The 21363-nt window shown below is 36.4% G+C and overlaps 2 protein-coding genes across 2 annotated transcripts; both read right to left on the reverse strand.

The window, feature by feature from the left end:
* Nucleotides 1-4: 4 nt before the first annotated feature.
* LOC309511764 (putative acyl-CoA dehydrogenase 6) lies at nucleotides 5-18964 on the reverse strand. Its single transcript, XM_082187102.1, has 9 exons — nucleotides 18736-18964; nucleotides 14803-14923; nucleotides 7867-7996; nucleotides 5260-5366; nucleotides 3681-3848; nucleotides 3417-3590; nucleotides 2914-3075; nucleotides 575-725; nucleotides 5-364 (listed from the first exon to the last, which is right to left on the reverse strand). Exons 1-9 carry the CDS (start codon nucleotides 18925-18927, stop codon nucleotides 274-276), a joined length of 1296 nt encoding a protein of 431 aa, XP_082043228.1. The 5' UTR covers nucleotides 18928-18964; the 3' UTR covers nucleotides 5-273.
* Nucleotides 18965-19984: 1020 nt separating this feature from the next.
* On the reverse strand, nucleotides 19985-21060 carry gngt1 (guanine nucleotide binding protein (G protein), gamma transducing activity polypeptide 1). Its single transcript, XM_082185054.1, has 3 exons — nucleotides 20712-21060; nucleotides 20516-20614; nucleotides 19985-20367 (listed from the first exon to the last, which is right to left on the reverse strand). Exons 2-3 carry the CDS (start codon nucleotides 20609-20611, stop codon nucleotides 20242-20244), a joined length of 222 nt encoding a protein of 73 aa, XP_082041180.1. The 5' UTR covers nucleotides 20612-20614; nucleotides 20712-21060; the 3' UTR covers nucleotides 19985-20241.
* Nucleotides 21061-21363: the final 303 nt, after the last annotated feature.

Raw genomic sequence — 21363 nt, forward strand, 5'->3', positions numbered from 1 at the left:
GGGCTTCTTAAGAATTGTGAAAACTTTATTTCTTTTCATGCATATTAAAAAAACTAAGTCATATACAACTACAGTATAATCAGAATTTACATATGTTACATACAATTTTGTCAGGTTTTCATCAGCCAAGTCTTCATTAAGGCAACAATATCTGACTACAAGTTACAAATCATCTTAAAGTTGACGTAACTGCTACTATAACTTAATTAACTGATAGATTCTCCAGTTCATTTTAAGTGCACTATTTTTCACTTTGAATACATATCAGTGATGTCATTTCCTGGGCAGAGTGTCCATGTACTTGCATATGATTGACAGCATCACCTCATCAGCTCCTGCACCAATAGACATTAATCTGGAGTCCCTGTTAAGGAAAAAGAAGGCTTACCAATATTTTACACTTTTAACAATCAGTTGGGCGTTCGATACACTTCATTTGACTGCTCTTTCCACACCCTCAAAAGCATATTATGCTTCATGCAATCCAAACCTGTTGCTTTTAAATGTCACTAGATGTCACTGCAGCTCTGGGAGCACATGCACGTTCTCCTCAGTTCAGATGAGAGAAACTGACCTGTAGAACCGGCTGACCAGGACACCACTGGTAAAGCCCATGCCACCCCAGTACTGGAGGCAGCTGTCACCGACCTCTCGGGCCAGTCGTCCCGCCTTCAGCTTGGCCATCGATGCCAACTTTGTCACGTCGTTTCCCTTGATGTACAGAGCTAATGAACGTGCACAGAAAACATCATATAAATTCTAAAGGTATTATTTTTCAGGATATGCTGAGATTCAGCTCCATTTTTTTAATTTCACAACATGAGGGAGGAGAAACATGTCAAATGATTGGAGATTTCTTGATTAAAATAGAGATCACGATTATCCTACGATTATCTGAATAGACATCGAAACAAAAACATGATTTACTTGAGGTTCTGACATAATGTTAACAGATGGAGTCTTTAAAAAAATATTTAATCAATTTGACAAACTTTTTTTAGCGTTTTGAATGAATGATTCAATGACTCACTCAAAGACTTGACTCATTTCATTATTGGATGAATCAGCGTTTTTGAACGAATCTCTTGAATGAATGATTCAACGACATATATTTTTTAGCAGTCACTTGTCGCCACCTACTGGTGTAACAATGTAATCGCTACAATTTTTATTTGAAGCATTAAGTTACTTTCAAATGGTGATTTGTGACCCTGGATCACAAAACCAGTCATATGTCGCACGGGTATATTTGTGGCAATAGCCAACAATACATTGAATGGGTCAAAAGTATCAACTTTTCTTTTATGCCAAAAATCATTAGGATATTAAAGCAACAACATGGAACTTTTCCTCTGCGGTCGCCCTACAGGTTGGAAGCGGAATTGTCCATTACCGCTGTCGTAAAATGATTTACGGTTACTGTATATGAAGCATGCAGGTTTTTTTCATATGGGCAATGATAATATTAATCTTCCCCCTTTCATAATTTATACATGTTTATTAGACTAAACATTTTAACTCAAACATTTGCGATTTGCATGTCGATTGCAATGCTCAAATCTGAACGAGAATGATAGCGATAGCATCCTAACCATCTAAAACTACCATGTTAGTGTTTACTAGCTACCAGATTGATAATTCGCTCATCTACTAGCTGATTCATGAAGATAAATAAATGGAGGACCAGATAGTTTCCGTAACGTTGCCAGGCAGACAACAGATTAGAAAAACTATAGATAGTATGCAAGCAATTTACAGTTACTTACTAGTTCAACAGCATGACGGCCAAGTCAGCATCGGTCTGGTAACTCTCCTCCTCCATAAGCTCACGCCAGCGAGCAAACGCTCGACCAATATTGATCCTCGTCCTGCCTTTCAGTTTATCACTCTCCCTTTTCCTCTTCCGACTCTACTCCGACAAAACCTTTGGCTTCTTACGTTTCGCTGCTGGTTCAGCCATGACGAAAACAGACGTACGAAAACAAACGCGCTGGTTGGCCACATTTGAGGAAGTGGTGGGCGAAGTGACGTATGCCGTAAAGCAGTCGAATTTTGTAGTTCTTTTTGAGCGCTGGTTACTACCCGCACCCCGAAGTTACATAGTGCCAGTAAAAGCGATACAGACCCCGTCAGGCTCTGGCAGACGTCTCATTCAACCTATTGTAAGTCGATGTACTATCACAAGGGTCTTGGAAATATATTATGAAGGTTGAAAAGTTACATGTTGTTACTTTAAGTAAAGATCATGTTCCATGAAGATATTTTGTATATAAAACATTTATTTTTGTGAGTGAATGCAGCACAAGCACGAACATAATTGGAAAACTTTAAAGGAGATTTTTTCAATGTTTCGATTTTTTTGCACCCTCAGATTCCAGATGTTCATATAGTTGTATCTCGGCCAAATATTGTCATATCACAACAAACCATACATCAATGCAAAGCTTATTTATTAAGCTTTCGGATGATGTATACATCTCAATTTCAAGAAATTGACCCATGTGACTGGTTTTGTAGTCCAGGGTCACATTTACTCTATTTTGATCGCTACCGTAGACATCAGTGTTTATATCCGAACTATAAACTTTTATCCCTGTGCTTATGTGATCATTTTAATTACTGTAATTATATCAAGTATAATGATACGGTGTATTAGAAAAGATGTTTGTGGAGCCATTTCATACTTATACATGACAACTGCTCTCTCTGGGTCAGCGCCAACGCAGATTTAAATGTTCGCTGTGATCGTACTTGTCAAAGGACTTTAACGTACAGCCTCTAGTGCACACCATTTCATTCCATTATTAATCTGGAAATGGTGGCCCTGTAGACCTACCAGACACAAACCCATGAAATTGCAAAGCTGCCTTGGCCAATCATTCTAAAATAATTTCAGAAACAGTCTGGACTCGCCTGTGGCGCGATGCAAAAGGGAGCGCAACAGCTCGATTTCAGTCTGCAGCTCAGCCAGCCTGAAGTGAACGACCTGGTGAGACAGAATCGGCTGTTTGAAGATCTTCCTCTGTCTGGTGTAATTAATGGTCTCTTGGACAACTTTCTCCATCGTCGTCAGGACTTGAAAAACAAGAAATACGACACAATCGGGTCATGTCTCCGGTCTAACCTACCAAAGGAAAAAAATTCCAATGTGTTTTTCAACAAATTATATGATAGAGGGAATAGTTGTAGACAATATCTCGACAGGAAGTAGGCAGCTGATGATGTCAAAAGATCCTCCAAAGTTTGACTCATCTGTAAACACGTTTGGGCCTGAGAGGAGAGCGATCTGGATTTATTGTACACACTCCAGCACCACTGACATTAACACACGGACGTCATGCCCGTGCCAATCCCAACAGTGAAGAGAAATGTTTGACGTGCAGCGGGATGTGTGGGAGTCGAAAATAATGACTTACTATTGGCCACTCCCCAGAGTCGCTCCTCCTGGAATTGTAGCATCTGGTAAGTGAAGCCCATTCCCTCCTGCCCTATTACATTTTTACAGGGCACGCGCACGTCATCGAAAAACACCTCCGCTGTGTCCGATGACCACATGCCCATTTTACCGATCTTGCGTGCGATTTGAACGCCTGCGGACGCACGGTAAAACATTAGCATGTTTACTTTGGCAGACAAACGACTCTTTTCCATAATTTTTGTGCTTTTGCCTCCAGTCTTACCAGGCAGATTCATGGGTAAGCAGATTAGGGATTTGTTCTTGTGAGAAGGGTCATCGCTGGTGTTGGCCAGAAGGCACATCCAGTCTGCTTGAGTGCCATTAGTGGTCCACATCTTTCCACCGTTAATGACAAACTCGTCTCCTTTGCGCACAGCTTTAGTCTTGATGCCTGGAGGAGATAGTATTTATAGACTCTTTAGATAAGTGGTTCTCAACCAGGAGGCCGGGGCCCACTTGGGAGCCTCATTAAACTTCCAAGGGGGCCAAAGGGTGGCTTAAAATGATTTAAATGAATAATAATATTTACCAATTTCCAATCATATTAATCTAACATTGTTATTAATATATTAAACACTCTAACTTAATTAAACATCATAAAATTGCTAAGAAACAAAGATTTCTTCCCCCAATTTTTTTCCAGCTATAGTTTGAGACTTCTTGAACAGCGCTATTTTAATATTATTTATATACGGTTATGCATTTTTTTTGTATTTTGAATTAGCTCTTTTAAATTTTTTGTTTTAATTTTAGTTTAAGTTTTAGTAATATTTTGATAGATTTTATATATTTTTATATAGCTTTGATTTATTTTTATTTCAGTTTTAGTTATTTTAGTACTTCAACTTGTTTATTTTAGTTAGTTGCAAAGGCAACATTTATCTTAAGTTTAAGTTTTTTATATCTAATATTTATATTAAATCTTATTTCACTTTTATTTCAATGACCAAAAACAAGTTCTTGAACAGTTATTTTAGTATTATTTATATACAATTGTAAAAAAAAAAATATATATTTTGAAGTAGCTTTTATTTTTATGTTTTCAGTTTTCATTTTAATTTCAGTTTGTTTTAGTAATATTGTATGTTTTTTTTTTTGTAAAAAATTACATTTATTTCATTTTATTTAGTATTTAACTTATTTTAGTTAGTTACATTTATCTTAAGTTTAAGTTTTAAATCTAATATTTATATACAAATTAATTTCATTTTCTTTTCAATTACCGAAAACAATTTTTAAATTGCTTTAGTTCTAGTTAACTATAACAACACTGGAATCACAAAATGAATTATTTGCACTGTATCACCACTCCCAGTTTCTGTTAATAAAAAAGTTGAAATCAAGCAGCTTTGTCATAATTACATTAGAAATATCATATAGCAAAAATTTTTGCTGTTGAATTTTATGTTGGACAATAAAGGGCCTTTGAGTCAAAAAGGTTGAGAACACCTGCTTTAGATCATACTTGGCTTCACACTCTTGGCAGCACTCTTACTTCACCATAAAACAAGTTTAGATTTCTTTGCAACTCATTAATAATTTGTGACTAGTGCCGGCTTTACTTCAAATACAAAATTGAATACATTTATGAAAAATAGCTCAGCATACCCCTGTGTGGTATTCCCATGTAGGCTAGTCTTTTAATCTCCCTGGCCTGAAATGCTTTGATATCTTCATTTGATAAAGTAATTAATTTTAGATTTGCGTCTGGTGTGTGTTTACATCTTGTTTAAAACACCCCCTTGGCAATATAAAGAACATGTCTTTCTTGTGTGGTACATTATCTCCAGCAAAATACTTACTTGCTACATCCGAGCCGGCCCCTGTTTCGCTCACCCCGAGGCAGGCCACTATGTCTCCCATTATGCTGGGCAGCAAGAACTCTCTCTTGAGCTCTGCAGAACCAAACCTACAACGGCACAGAAGTCACAGTCACATCCTCACAGGTATCAGTGTAATAGCAGCTGTGATTTACTGTACACAAGAGGTTACACAAGAGATTTACATTTTACTAGCAGCAAATGCAATTTCAGAAGCTGTTCCCTATGGCAGAATCACAAAGGACACTAATCAAAATCCCTGATTTTCTGAAACCAAATAGCCAAAGTGGATGTGCACAGAAAAACAAGTTTCCAGAGAGTGAGCACAGTGCAGTAATATCCCCTCAGTGACAGTGTACAACCGGCTGGAGTCAGAATATGGCAATTACTAAGAGGAGGAAAGGAACCATTGTTGTGAATTTGGCCCTTTTCTTTAATTTTACTTATTTTTTCCCCCCAATATATATATGTAGTACATATCCCACAATTCCAAGCAAACTACACTACTAAATCTAGTACACTACATTACCCATACACCCCCTGGTTAGTTAAGGTCTATAAGTAGGCCTCACTTCCTTCCTTTGTTTCTTTTGTATTGGTGAGGTGTGGGTGTTTGAATGGACACCCAACCATGTCCTTTGAGTCCTTTCCTTAGGATGCGTTAAGCAAGTTTGTTTTGCTAATTGTATTGTTTGAATTTGTTTATTTGAATTGAGTATATATATGTTATGTTAATTGATGCATTATATGAGTTTGATTTCCTTTATTGTACTGTTTGTAGTGACTTAAGACCATCTTGAACATCCTGTTCATCCATTAACTCCTGTCCATTTACATCGTGTGAATCTGCTCCATGTGAATCCATGAACTTCAAGTCATGTGAATTACCCAAGATTTTAATCATCCTGAACTTAAAATAAAAGAGAGCAAAGGACTGGTATTTGTCATGTGTTTTAATCAGACACGCCATCAAGTTTCTGCAACTCCCAACGAACTTGGGATATAATTAAAAGCTGATATCCAACAACCATCCTGATAACTACAGTATTTATTTATAATAAATGATAGGTGGTTTAAACTGTTATAAGTCTGTCAACACATAGGATAATTTGCTTAATCAGTATTTTTTGTCTTTTTACACAGTAAAAATATCAAAACTTAAAACAAGATCAATTTACTTGAGAAGCAAAACTGCATAATATAATTTGTTATCATAGAAAATATCTTAAATAAAGTTAAAACACTATTTTTTCACAAACTTAAAGTCAATATTAAACTTAAGTTGCAATAGTCTTTTCTTCCATAGTGTGACGCATATCTGAGTGAAGAGGCTTCTCGAAAAAGATACAATTATTTTGTCTATGGAGAATTGATTGGATGGTTGTGGGTTGCTATTGGTGGATCTCATGTGAGTGACAGGTTGCCCCGCCCTCGTGCCGGTAAACACGACATCAGAGAAAATATGACTAATGCAATATATTAAAATACACAATTCTGATTATAATATGTACAAAACGTAGAAAATTAACTGAACAGCGCTCATCACTGTCGCTTTTTAACCAGCCGTCCAATCACAGTGAAGGAGGGGCGGGACAAACACCACACCGACCAACCATCCCATTCTGCTTGTACAATGATAACAAATGACAACAGACACTTTGTATCTGCCAAAATGCAAACCTTCCTCCTGGTCCGCATCGACTTAAACCGGATGTTCGCCATGTGTGTAATTAAACGCGTCAAGGGCATTTCTCATTAGATTTTGCGTCTTTGCCTCGGACAGACAACTTCTCATGGCTGTGTCCGAAATTGCTCCCTATACCCTCATTCACTACTACCTACATTAGTCCACTGATATAGGGAGTTAATGAAAACGAGTGAGTGAATTTGGACACTGAGTGCGCTGGAAGGGCTGCCGCTTTTGGATAGTTTGTGCTTGCTGTTTAATAATCATTTGAAACTTAACAAACTGGCAGCTCCAGTAGTAATGAAAAGATTTATCTTGAACTCTGTCATGAAAACTAGCAAAATTAAACAATTGAATGATCAATTAAAAAGGAATTTACACCTGAATGATATTACACTGTAGCCACATTGGACCAGCGGTTTGGAAAAAGGATGGATGGATGATTCAGGTACGGCGCCATCTTCTGGTCAGACGAGGGAATCCCTTCAGCACGCAACTCTCACAGTGCATTATGGGTATTTTCTAGCTGTTGAGCGTACATCGGTTGTACACTCGTTATTGCGCCGCAATATTAAATGAGTGCACTCGATCACATCCACTATGGTTTCGGACACTAGTACACAAATGTCTGTCCCCTCAAATAGTGCCCTATTTAAGGCGATTTCGAACACAGCCCTAATTTTGTTCTGGAGGCTGAACCTGCGCTCTGCAGCCACACTGAGCGCACTCGCCACCAACTGGACAGGGGTGGGAATTACAGTTACAAGCTATAATAGATCACCCTTAGTGTAATCTGTCAAAATGATGGACAGCCTTCAGATTTTAGTATTCCATTCTGAGTACAGGAACTGTTTGATGTGTACTTACTCAAAGGATAACAATATTTCAGTTTTAGAAATCACCTCGCCAGTGCCGGTGTAGCCATGTCACTCTGGACTCCAATGGCCATGGGAATCCCTCCACAGTTGATGTTCCCCAGTTCTTCAGCCACAGCCAAACTGTAGCTGAAGTCCAATCCCAGACCGCCATACTCTGCCAACAATGAAAACAACCAGTGAATATCCAGAGAGCAGATGCTTCATCTCTTCAGTTTTTTGTTAATAAGCATGTAAACATTGTAAATAAATGATTATCTGACAATATTTGCGCAATTTCCTGAACATTCTGATCACAAAGCAAGTGAAATTTAGAGTGTTTCTATCAGGTCTCTTTGTTCTTAGGCCTCAATAAGTTAAACTTGCTTACTTTAGTATTGAAGACAATATGCATCATGCAAAAGTCATCTACATATTTGTACCATGCAGTAATCTAAAACTTGACATGCCCTTTTCACACCCCTGCAGTCCATTTCATCATTACATACTACAATGTCTCGGCCCAATTGCGTACAGGCAATTACATGTGATCGTAATAACAGCGTTACTGTTTCCCACGATACTTTCCTGGTCATGCATTTATTCATGTCATTTCATGTTCCATTTCATTTAGCATTTTCCTTCAGGAAACAAATAGTACGACATTAAGGAAATGATTGTAATCTGTGCAGGCAATAAGGGCAACAATAATGCTGAAAAGCAAGTCCTTTATTGAATGTGGTGAACTCTACACTCATTTCCCCCAGTACCACAGGACACTGTATTCTGTCATCATCAGGCCCCTCGATGGTTGTGGACAACATTTGGCGTGGCAAAATAAGGAAAAGTGAAGCCAGAGAGCAAAGGAAACAGATACAGCTGCACAGGAACAGTCGTAGTCAAATAATTCAGTATCCAAACGGACAATCTGTTAGTGTTCAGTACAGAGTGAGATGCATCTGACCACAAACTAGCTTAACTAACCTAAAAGGGGACCTATTATGCCCTTTTGTTTTTGGGGTCTACTAGAATAGGCTTGAATGTTCAAAAAACACATTATTTTTCACATATTTGACATTTTTGCAGCTCCTCTTTTCCCAGTCTGTCAGTAACGCTCTGTTTAGTTCCTGTCTCTATGAAGCCCCTCCTTCTGAAAAGCACAATGTGCTCTGATTGGTCGGGTAGATCAGTGTGTTGTGATTCGAGCTTGTTTTGTAAATGACACACCCTTTACCATAGCAGCGAGTTTCAACGAACTACTAACTAGCTAATAACTCAACCAGGACTCGACCCTTTATTTTACACTGTAATTTTGATGTAATAGCTTGTAAAAAACAACAAGTAAACAGTCAGTAATAAAAAATAACTATTTGCACATGATAGCACAAATAAATACTATAGAATAAAGCGACAAAATAAATAAAAACAGTTTTTCAGGTGGGTCTAACAGTAGTATTCAGGTAAGAAACACTACAGAAATTAAATAAAGTAATCAAATGTAAGAAATGAAACACAGATTAATGATTAAAGTTACAAAAGTTACTTAGTCAAGAGCAGTGTCATTTTCTCTTTGTCTTTTGTTCTTTGATTTACATGACAGAAAGCAGAAGGTTTATTAGGCTGCTGTCACTTTAAGAGCTTATGCACAGATCCAATATACTTTTACACAACGTGCGATTTATTATTATTATTCTTTTTTAATTTAAGTTCCAAAACGGACTGTATTTACCTGAATATTCTACCATTTTGACATCATTTTGAAGTCATTTTATTACTCGCAAGCTGTTTGAGAGGTGGCTTTTTTGAGAGCGCTTTTGGTGTGAGCGCGATACCTGCGGAAATGACTAAAATTATGCGCAATACAAGCACTATTCAATCGTAGCGAATGAGATGAGTGAGTGAGAGGAGGCGGGTGTGTTTTAATTCGCTGTTGGAGAGAAGTGAGAATGCGCAGTTTGGTATCGGCGATTCAGAAAACGAGTATTGGAACCGTTTCAGATATTTCAGCATCGATACAAATCTATATTTTTACAACACTAATATAGAAAATAACTATTTTTGCAGTGACTTTGTGCTTTTAAACTTTTCAGAGTTTTTTTATTCTCAAACAGCAACATTACACACTAAAGAAAGTTGGAAATGTTAAAAAAAAGCAAATATTGTATAATAGTCTTAATATGGGTTTGTAGTATGAAATAACAGGATATAAAGTTGGAACAAAAAGGGAAAAATGATGTCATATGCCATCAAGCAGGTCTAATCTTTACGAAGGTCAGATATTGGAAGCTGGTCAACACTTCTGTTTACTGTGTACATGTAAAAACAGTGGAGAGTGATTCTCCTGTTTGGTGGGGTAACCTCGCACAGTACATTTAATCACCGCATAGATGTGAAATGAGAAGTATTTCAAGAGACACAAGAGGCCTTGCACCCCCACATATTTTGGGACTTGAGTAAATGTCAGAAGACTGGATGGTTCGGATAAGAAAGTTTTAGTGCCTTATCTGAGGTTGCCAGGGTTGGAAAAACAGACAATCTGGATTTACGCCAGTGTTTTGTAAGATAGAGTTGTTTTAGCCTGGTTGTGAAAGCTGTGATTTCATGAGGAAGACGGTGTTATGGGAACCAGCAAAACTCTAAAACGAGGACTCAAAATACCTTCCATCATGCGAAATAATTAAAATGCTAGCCTGTAAGATCATGTAGCATTCTGTGCATGCATTAGTATAGAGGGCTCATGATGGTTATAATTATGGGAGACCGGGGCTAGTTTTTTTACAAAGGCCATTTCTTAGTAACTGTAAGGGTTGAGTCAAAAGTTCATGATACAATTGTGTTTTCTAACACTTAATACAAAAAAAAAATGTGTGTGACTTCTGACCTCCAAAATTAAATAGCAACACCACCATATTTTTGCTGTCGCTATTAAGTAAATAAATGAACACAATAAAACCACACTGAAATATTTAATATACCGTATATTTATACAGTATATACTTACTCAGTATTTTTGTCGGTTCATGTATCTTAAATCAAGATACATTTGAGTAGCAAAATGCCTTAAGATATTAAATCTTCTTTACTAAAAAAAATTAACAATATTATGCAAGTTTAAAACAAGAAAAATATGTCAGTGAGGTAAAAAATATATATCTTGTTTTCCCTTTTTAATTTAGTTCATTTTTCTGACCCCGCTGACAGGTATTTTTTCATGTTTTAAGCATAAACACTTCATTTTGATGATTTTCTTTTCAGAAAACAAGACTTAAGTCATTTTGCTTCTCAAGTAAATGTCTAAATTTAAGAATTTTTAGATATTTGTCATGGAAAACGAGACAAAAGTATTGAATAAGAATTTTGTTTTTTGCAGTGCAATATAATGGTTGATATTTTAAATGGTTTGACGCATAACCTTTTACATTTTTGCTGTTTCGTGATTGTTTTACTGTTTAAATTTGCTGCAAAATTTATAACAGGCAGATTAAAGGCAGGTTACATTGTGTAAACCTCAAACAATGTGACAACAAGCCCTGCTGCTGAGTAATGTGTGTTCATTAACTATATCCTTTTTCCTGTACAGTAACCAGGAAAATGTTTTTGTAGGCAAGATTTTCAAATACGTGTCTGTACAGAAACTGACTTTTAGAAAATAAACCTAGCCTGAGAAATATTCATCCAGTTTCCCTTACATTTTGATTGATAATTTCAGAAAATTATAACCTTTCACTAAAAATGTTCTGCTTTCTATAAACGTGAAAATGCTAAATTTGTAGTCACTGACGATGGTGGATTCTGATTATAAAAATAGCCACAAAACCCACCCAAATCTCAACAGGGAGTGCGCAGAAAAGAGATGAAAAATAGAGCGTATAGCCTACAGCAGTCGAGGCACAATTCACCTGAACAGATTCTACGTTATTGTTCAGAGATTTGCTGGTGTATCTGCGCTGCACATACTGTATCAAAATGAGGTGAGGCAACGCTACGAGCACTAATCCTCAGTCTAAGAAGATGCTGTAAATCCAGCCGGCTAATGCAGAAGTGTCACAGTGTCAGCACTTCTTAATGCAAGTGCTGTTCTCCTCTTACCTACAGATTTATGAAGCCAGATTTAAGTTTCCCCCGAGCCTCCAGCCATTAGTAATTATACTGCATTATATTCTTAGTTGCTAAAACTTTATATATATCATATGAATTTTTTTTTTTTTTTTTAAATGGTGGATATTATATGCGTGTTATTTAAGAATGAGACTCAACAGTCATTGATTGTTTGAATAATTTCAATATAATAACAGATAATCTGTTGTACATGAACTGTATGACTTTTGGTTCTCCTATCATTCTTCTCATGTTTTGGGAGTCTATAGCAACCCTTTGAACTGCATGGCAAAAAGTTGTGCACTGACATATTGATACCTGAGATAATACCACAAATCGGTTTTGTGTTTTCCACTGTTCTCGTAATTGCTTCTTGCAGCAATGTTGATATTTTCTCATGAATCCATCTGCACTCACATAAAAAAAAAACCTAAGACTGTTTAAGGGGACTCTACAATCTTATTTTTCCTCTACTTTTCTCAAAAAGGATCCTTAGAACTAGCCTGGAAATCCAGACCTAAATCTAAAAGATTAATGGTCTGGCGTCGACTAATGAAAATCGGCCAGCTCGAGGGGCGGCACCAAGCATGCATTTGAAAATCTCATTGCACGCAATTGGATAACACTACGACCAATCACAACAATAAACCCCATACGCTTAGCTACCAGCGGAGCTAACTGGTAGATTAAACTCTTGCTGTATCCGGATGGCAAAACAGCAAAAACGTCCAAGATAAAAAGCCAAGTCTAACTCGTTCATTGTAGCGGCCAAAGCCGTTTCAAACAACTGGTGTTCATCCATAGCCATCTTGCAATGTTTACTAATGGCTTCGACGTCACAGCGCTGTCATCTTCTGTTTAGCTCGCCTCTGGCCCGCCTATATCAGATAACCCGATGTGATTGGTGCAGCTCAGATCGAGGGGCATATTTAATGAGCATCATTACTAGACACCAGAGTAACTCGCTGAGTAAATTCAACTTGTGCTCTCGCGAGAACTCTGGATTACCAGGGTAACTTATGGCTCGTCGTTTCCACTGAGCAGTACAGTACGGTACGGTACAGTACGGTACGGTTCGGGTCTGTTAACCATGATCTGGCTAGCGTTTCCACTGCCAACAGTACCCTTACTTGATGGGCGTGGTGTTTCGATCGACGTCATTTTCGCGCGAAGAAGAACATAGTAAACTACAATGGATGACATATACAGCAGATCTTGTTCTTGCTCCTCGACATGTTTGTCACAAGAAGACAAGCGCCGACATTAGGCTTTTCTCAATATTAAGTACGCAAAGTTTGTACTTGCCATGTGCGACTCCTACATGCAAATGGTACAGCGCGTTCTTAAAAGGTCACTCAGCTCGCTCTGCTACTCCGGTTATCTCTGTTACTCTGTATGTACATTTTAAGCAACAATAAAACGAAATATGTTATAAAACACTACTCTGCCTCTTTTCGTTTTCATTTAAATAAATTAAACATTATAGGGACACAAATGTGGTTCATGCACAACGCATATTGACTGCACGTTATACGTTATTCTATTTAACGTTATAACAAAACGAAATTTAAAACACAACCCTAACGTTACCTCTTTTCGTTTAAATAATTAAAAAAATTACACATATTACAGGCAATATATGCATTTGTACAAATGTTGCAATAAACATCAGTGATAATCTTGTAATAAGAAAATGACAAGAAACCATATTTCTTTTTGTAAAATTTCAGTTTTATCAATAATAGCCAATATAAAAGTTTAAGTAAAAGGTACAAGAAGCTATACAATAAGAAATAAAGCAAACAATTCAGCCAAATGTCCAAATGCTGCGCTCTAGTCTAACATTACAACAGTAAAGTTAAATACAAATAGCCTATAATATGAAACTAAACTTAGCCCTCGGCCAAAACGATTGACAGGGAACGAATTATATATTCACGAGACCAAAGATCGCCCGTTAGGTCTACACAAGACGAATTATTATATCTCATGTTTAACCACTACCGTCGGAGTCATCGGCGAACGTCAGAAGAACTAACTTAGCCGAGGAAAGGCTCATCCAGCCGGGAAACATGAGCGCCGAGCGCCCGCTGATCGCATGGATCTCACAACCGGGGAAAAACAAATCATCTTTATAAATAAACCACAGATTTGAGCTTTAAACAACTACATTCTCGCCTGAAAAACTCTTAAAATTACATTTCGTGACACAGTAACAGTAGTATTATATTAAACTGTATATTAAAAAATGGCGCTCCTTATGTTGTCATTCCCCTCGTAGCACGCGCAAGTGACGATTCTCTGTCAACCAATCAACGTCCTGCAGTGAGTCTAGCTCCACCTTTTAGTACCGTACCACTGTGCTAGGTACCCCAACGGAAGCCTACCCAAAAAGTGGTACGGTACGGTTCGGCTTTTTGGTACCATTCTCAACTTTTGGCAGTGGAAACGCAAATAAAAGGGTACCGACCCGTACCGTACCGTACTGTACCGCTCGGTGGAAACGCGCCATTAGTAATGAACTTGTAATTCTGCCATTACCAAAGACAAAATTATCCAGTTTGTACTTAAAATGCATATTTTCATTTTTACAAATGTCTTTTTCAACCAGCTGCTTTCAAGGTGATACTTCAAGAAGAATCAAATTGTCCTTTATCTTGTGCAATATAAAAGCTATGAAAACATACTGCAAAAACTGCTTGTTCTGAAATGTTTGATTACACATGATATGACCGCCCAAACTGACAGCATTTCTCAATATTTTTTACTCTAAGGAAAATGCTTATGACCCCATGGAGGAAAAAATTATAAAAACCTAAGATCCCGTTTTGAGGGTCACTTGTGTGCTTGATTAAGGTACATCTGAAGTAGCAAACGTCTGCTTACCCACAGGTTTGTTGACTCCCAGAAATCCTGCACTTCCCAGGATTTTGAAGATCTTATGAGCAGGAAACTGCCCTTCTTCCTCCCATTTGTCTACATAAGGGTTGATCTCTTGATCAATGATCTGTAACACATTCAAACATAGATGTATACTTAAACTGAGTCCTGTAACTAAATATGAACATGACCAAACCAGAATATGATCTGATTTATAGTTCACAAGGCAATTGTGTATTACAGTAACATTTTGTATGCAATTAAACACGTGATTATTCCAGTGATGCAGGATATCACTCACTTCTTCTCATCACTTCCAGCCCTCTATATAAAAGTGGCAAAAGGCCCAAAATTAAAAATAGTTTTCAAGTTCCTTCAAACTTTATAGAGTATAATAGCCAGAAAATAGGTTTCTTCCATGAACGCGGGAATATGCTATCTTCCTTATGAGTCACTTCAAGACGTCTGGTTTTGTAACAAACATAACCGTTGTGAAATATAGTGAGCATCTGCAGCAATACTCCATGTAGATTTGACCAATACAAGCGCTGCCAAAAATAACATTCCTGACAGAAGAGTGACATACATAATCACTTTCAAGTTTAGCACTATTAACATCTGGATTTCTAGGTCAACTGTAAACTGAACATGCTTTTAAAAAAGACACCATATCACCGAATCTGAGCACCACTTTCAATTGCATTTTTACCAAATGTGCTTTTTTTTGTTTTGTTTTGTTTTTTACACTACCTACAGTTTGGGGTCAGTAAGATTTTTATTTTAGATTTTAGATTTTTAAGATATTAATATTTGATTCAGGAAGCATGCATTCAATTGATCAAAAATGACAGTAAAGATATTTATAATGTTTTATAAAAATGCATGTTGTTACTCTGAACTTTGTATTCAACAAAAAATAAATAAAATAAAAAATCCTGAAAAAAATGTATCACAGTTTTCACTTAAGTATTAAGCAGCACAACTGTTTTCAACATTAGTTTCAAAGGAAAGCAAGGCAATTAATTAAAATCTACTTACACAACTCAAGCAGAAAAGGAACTGAATTCTTTTCCCAATAATGCATTATGAACAATAGCTTTTTTTCAACATTAATAATAATAAGAAATGTTTTTGAGCAAATCAGCATATTAGGATCATTTCTGAAGGATCACGTGACACTGAAGACTGGAGAAATGATGCTGAAAATTCAGTTTTTATTTTATTTTTTAATAATGTGTAAATATTAGCGTTTTGCTGTCTTTTCGATCAAATAAAAAAATTCTTTACAGAACCCGAACTTTTGAACTGCAGTGTATATTTCATAAATCATGCACAATTTTGTTGCCAATATTTTTGCATTGTTCTGGATTTAATTTATTTGAACTAATAATAAAGATAATATTCCATAACTTTTTTCTTATATTCTTTTCGAGTTTTGAGTTTTTTTGAAAACTATAAAAGTATCATCTTTCCTTATGGGCCACAATAAAAGGTAATTTAGTGGAATGTCCAGGCTTCTCTTTTCTGACACATCATCTAGGTTACAAACAACATAAGGGTGAGTATTTTTTGTAAATGTTAAGTTATAAAGCAGAAGTCTTTAAAATAAATGCAATTAAAAGTCAGCAGACCATGTAATGCTCATTGTCTGAACTGTTTTAGTGTCTGATCACAAGAACACTAAATGTTGTAATGGGGGAGTCAAAGGAAAGCACGGCAATTCATTAAAATCTACTTACACAAATGAAGCAGAAAAGGAACTGAATTAATTTTCCAATAATGCTTTATGTGCACAACAAAACAAAGTTGATTCAAGCATGATGAACCAATAATGTTAATTCAATTAAGGCTGTAAAGTTTTTCAGCTGTGGTAATGACTCCTCTTCAGATAATATGTCATGCTTGTGTGTTTAATGGGTACAGACTGAGCTTTCAGTATGAGCTGTGAAAAGTTTAAGAAAATAAAAATACTGCAGAGGGATGAGCACCACATTTCCCCAAAAACACGCAGACATGCTGCTTCACTGGCCAACAAAAACGTCCTGCCTCAAAAGCAGAGTGAACAGAACAAACAGCATTTAATAACGAAAGGAAGCCAGGGGTCAAGAACATGATAACAAAGTCAGAATGAACTAGTTTCTGACTTTCTTCAGCAGAAAGAATTTGTGGGGAACAACTGGCATAGAATATATAATGGAAGTGTCTTATTTAATATTAGATCACTCAAGGACTGGAGGACTGTGACTGGATAATACGGTCATGAAAGGAAGGGTGGTCCACCCTGTCCGAACCTACAGTACAAGGTTCCTTGTTCTTAATAAAGGTTGGTGATACATTCCACAATACTTTTGTCGGTTAGAGCTGTGAATTGTTTGGTGGGGTCCAAAACTCTGACTTATGGTTTGTCAACACTTTATGCACCCAGAAGACCATTGACTAAACTGACTAACACAATAGGTGATGTTTCCTGGAAGTGCTAACCCTAATAGGTGCATTAAACATTTTGATTTAAAAAAAGAAAAGAAATTATACTCCCATTATTTCAATCCGAACATAGCTTAACTGACATGCCTTACGCATTACGTAAGATACTGTGAAAAATGTAATCTTGAGTCATGAGATGACCTTGAGAAGGAATGCGTTTTATTGTAAAATACATGAGTAAAGGCTGAAAAATAGAACTGAGCTTGCAAATATTAAGCCGTATTGAATCTGACACCAATCTTTCCTTCCATTTAGATGCATATAACTATTACAAAGTCAAGGACTTTTCTAACTTGTTTTCAGTGTTTCACTGTCTCTGGTGAGTTCTTTTAATAAACGCTGTCCCTGAGCTTCACGCTATACAGCATTGTTCTCATTATCCGCTGCTTTTTCTGTTTTCCACTTATATCCTTTCTCATAGCAGTCTATTCGGATACACTTAAAGCCACTGGGAACTGGATAAAGCAACTTCCTTCCCAAGCCCTGTAACCCTTCAGTCTAGCCAGTTGATATTAAAGTATAATTACAGTGACTTTCACTCAATTAAATCTTACTCATTCGAATTCAGTTTCAAGTTAAAATATTTACCACATGCCTTGGAGATGGCAATTACTTTTTTTTTTCACTTTTTGGAGAAAAGCCTTGAACTTTCTAACACAAAAGATTAGCTATTAGTAAATTAAAATGTACAAAAAAACAAAATGTTCTGAAATAAAATGTACAAAAAAAGAGTCCTATTTCTCACAGATCTTAAAATGAATTGATCTTCAAAATGTCACTCAGGTGTCCTGATAGAGATATTTATTTATTCTAATTCCTATCCTAATCAGAGAAAAACTTTTTGGGAAGGAAATAAAAAGGATTGTTTGTTGCTTGGTGTGATGGAAATGACAGCAGAACAGACAGCACAGTCTAATTAATTACAATAACAATGAATTGTTTTGCTTTTTCTTATATAAAATGCAATGTAAATAATCTGTTTTTTTTTTTAAAGTGTATATATTTGGTATAGAAGAAGGGAAGTTTATTTTTAATTAAAAAAAACTTGTATTCTGGAGTTGACAGCTGGCTGTACAATCACCTTCAGCGTCACGTGACAATCCTGGAAGCATCAAAACAAAACGTCTAATCTTGACATTTCATCTGTTAATCTAGAAAATTCATCTTTATATCAAACAAATCCTTCCTAAAAATTCTTTAATTGTGTCTGGCATTACGAGGAAACCCCTAAGTAATTCATATAACCCGAAACAGATACAACTAGTTGTCCAAGCTAGCTACAAAGTAAGTAAGTAAGTGACCTCTTACCTACATTCACTTGCTGAAAAAGATTCGACCTGTACATTCACATGTGTGATATTCACATGTAGCAAGAAACTTAATCAACATTCATCTCGACAGAGAATTATACATTTGTTATGGATACAAAATAGCACGCTGTCATATCTAAGTTACCTTTCTCAAAGATGACTTTAATGCAAAATGTTCCTCTGTGTAGAGAACATGATCGATATTTTCGGTAGAAACAGATGCTTTCGGATTGGAGGACGATTTTTCTGAGAAGTGCCGATTGTTGCAGACAACAGTTTTGGGTAAATTACGATTTACAGCTAAACTGAATCTCAAGACCTTAGCACGCAGTGCCATTTTTACAAACTACAGACACAAAAGTGTTGGCCTGCGCATGCGCATTGGACCTCACGTAGAACTCGGAAGTCGAATGTACAGTATTTCAGTTTACTGGTCTGCTGTCAGCGCTTTACCAAGATAACTACCTATAGCTATTGTTAACTAAGCTATAGTAGTATTGTTAAAACTGTGATAAATGGGTATTAGCCAAAAGTAAGAATAATTCTGAAACAATATTTGCAGAAAATCCATATAGCCTACTAAATGGTAGCCTATTAGCTATACCATTATATAATACCGTTTATTATTATGGTATTTTGTCAGTTACATCTATGGTTACCATAGTAGATTTTGGTTTACACTTTATTTAGATAGTCCACATTACATTAGACATTCTAGGGGTGAATTCAGGCTGATTTGATTTTGGACATTTCCCAATCATTTTAATGGCAAAAGTGTCTCAATCAACCTAAATCCACTCCAAGTAACGTTGCCTATATGTCAACTAAATCTCATTAGAGTATTAATAGACTGTTAGGTTTAGTAGAATAGCCTAAGTTGACGTGTACTCTATTAGAAAGTTACTTACAGTCTGTTGGGGAGCCTAAAAATAAAGTGTTAGCAAATATTAAGCAGACAGTCTACTAATACTCTAATGACTGCTAGTACAAAGTTACTTATAGTTAGTAGAATGTCTAAAGTTGACTATTGAAATTACCACATTTGTAATTAACAAGAGTGGCCTTTCTTCTGCATTATTATGGCAAAGACTTGATGTAACGTTTTCTGTAAATTACTGTTTGCTTTATAATAGGCTACTGTACACTTTAAACCAAACTCATAATGGCTCTTGGGGATGTTCAGGTGACAAAAATTTCAGTCAGAAACTGTAGTGGCCTTTTGCCATGTAACTTTGGTTTTATTGAATAGCTAAATTATTCCACCGATTAAGCCTTGATTTATCATGTTAATTGCAAGCTCAAAAATTCACTTTCACTCAGTTTAGTTACACAAATGTTACCCTCTGGCTGCCTGCCTAAGAAAGAAATACATGGATTAGTCCATCAAGCAAGTGTCTGGTGATCAGTGCACAATGGTAGTCAGATTTATTACATCACTTCAAAGATGAATACACAACATATAAGGGTCCAGATCCTGAGGACTCATTTACAAGGGAGAAAGAGCCATTTAGAGTTATTCGAACATCTATCCATGTTTGTGATTGTCCTTTTTCGGGGAGCAGAGTGGATTCCAGCTATGATTCAATTTTAGCAGGTGTCCATGGGCTGCATTGAACACTAAACTGCATAAGTCGGGGCTTCTCTGTCCACATTAGCAAACGACACATCCACCTTTCTCCTTGAATGGGTTCTTCTCCTCTGGAATGCCTTTGACCAAAGGATCCTCCTCTGCTCCGCTCTGAATGTACTCCGTAATCTCTTCACAGCATTTGGAGGTCTGACAGAAAAAAGTGATTAAAGTGACAAGCAAACAAAAGAGAGCATACTAACAATGCCTATACACGCTTTAGAAAGCCATCCAGGCCATCCAACTTTGATGTAGTCCATTTTGTGTAATCTGGCCATGAGTAGATTTGGATGCTTACCTTCTCCCTTTCCAGCTTCACCTCAGTTTTGAGCTGGGTTACTTCCATTGTAGCCTTATCCAGGTCTGTAAGTTCGTCTATATTTATGACCGGCATTGTCTGTGAGAAATCAAATCAGACAATTACATTACAAGTGGTAGGGTTTTTATGATTGAGATTTGCAATTATTCAAAAAATTGCAGATGACCAAACTTACTGCCGCTTACGATGAGGTCTCCTCCACCCCTGAAAATGGAAAGAGATTCCGCACCTCTCCCTCAATCCGGTTTATAAAGTAATCTGCAGAAACATTGTAATCTCTTAATCTCATTAAAACAAGCACGCTATATTTTATCTTTCCATAGTCTTCTTCACCAAATTTGTGGTCAGGTGTTCTTGTGGATTACCATACACACAGAAGTAATACATATTTACCTAACAAATGAATTACATCCCAAACATAGTGAAATTGATATAAAGGGTTTCGAATGACCTTCGGATTGCAATATAGGTCAAGGGGACATAGAAAGTATTACAGGCTACTGTGATAAGCGTGCTAATCCATGTTTACCCCTAACCTGTCACATTAGATAATTCATTATCATCAAAGATATGACAAATGCATTCTCTTAAAATATTTCCTATGTGTTTTTTTCCTGGTCACACATGAATAAAAAGGGGTTTTCATTATTATATTGTTAATAATAATATAAATGTGATTATTCCAATATTATTTATTATTATTCTATAGTAATTATAATGATTACACATTCTATTTTTATTATGTTTTTACTATATTATAGACATGTTATTATTATTATTATAGTATAATAGTTATAGTAGTAGTTAGTAGTAGTACGTTTGGCTTT

This window comes from Leuciscus leuciscus, assembly GCF_965113295.1.
Source record: "Leuciscus leuciscus genome assembly, chromosome: 12".
NCBI classification, from domain to species: domain Eukaryota; kingdom Metazoa; phylum Chordata; class Actinopteri; order Cypriniformes; family Leuciscidae; genus Leuciscus; species Leuciscus leuciscus.

What these genes read in the sequence shown, in the direction of transcription:
- LOC309511764 (XM_082187102.1), bottom strand. Translation starts at nt 18,927, where the DNA reads ATGGCACTGCGTGCTAAGGTCTTGAGATTCAGTTTAGCTGTAAATCGT. An exon ending in TAAAGTCATCTTTGAGAAAG is followed by an intron (nt 14,924 to 18,735) that starts GTAACTTAGATA and finishes AATGTGTTACAG; the next exon opens with ATCATTGATCAAGAGATCAA. An exon ending in CTTACCCATGAATCTGCCTG is followed by an intron (nt 3,591 to 3,680) that starts GTAAGACTGGAG and finishes GTGCGTCCGCAG; the next exon opens with GCGTTCAAATCGCACGCAAG.
- gngt1 (XM_082185054.1), bottom strand. Translation starts at nt 20,611, where the DNA reads ATGCCGGTCATAAATATAGACGAACTTACAGACCTGGATAAGGCTACA. An exon ending in TGAAGCTGGAAAGGGAGAAG is followed by an intron (nt 20,368 to 20,515) that starts GTAAGCATCCAA and finishes TTTTTCTGTCAG; the next exon opens with ACCTCCAAATGCTGTGAAGA.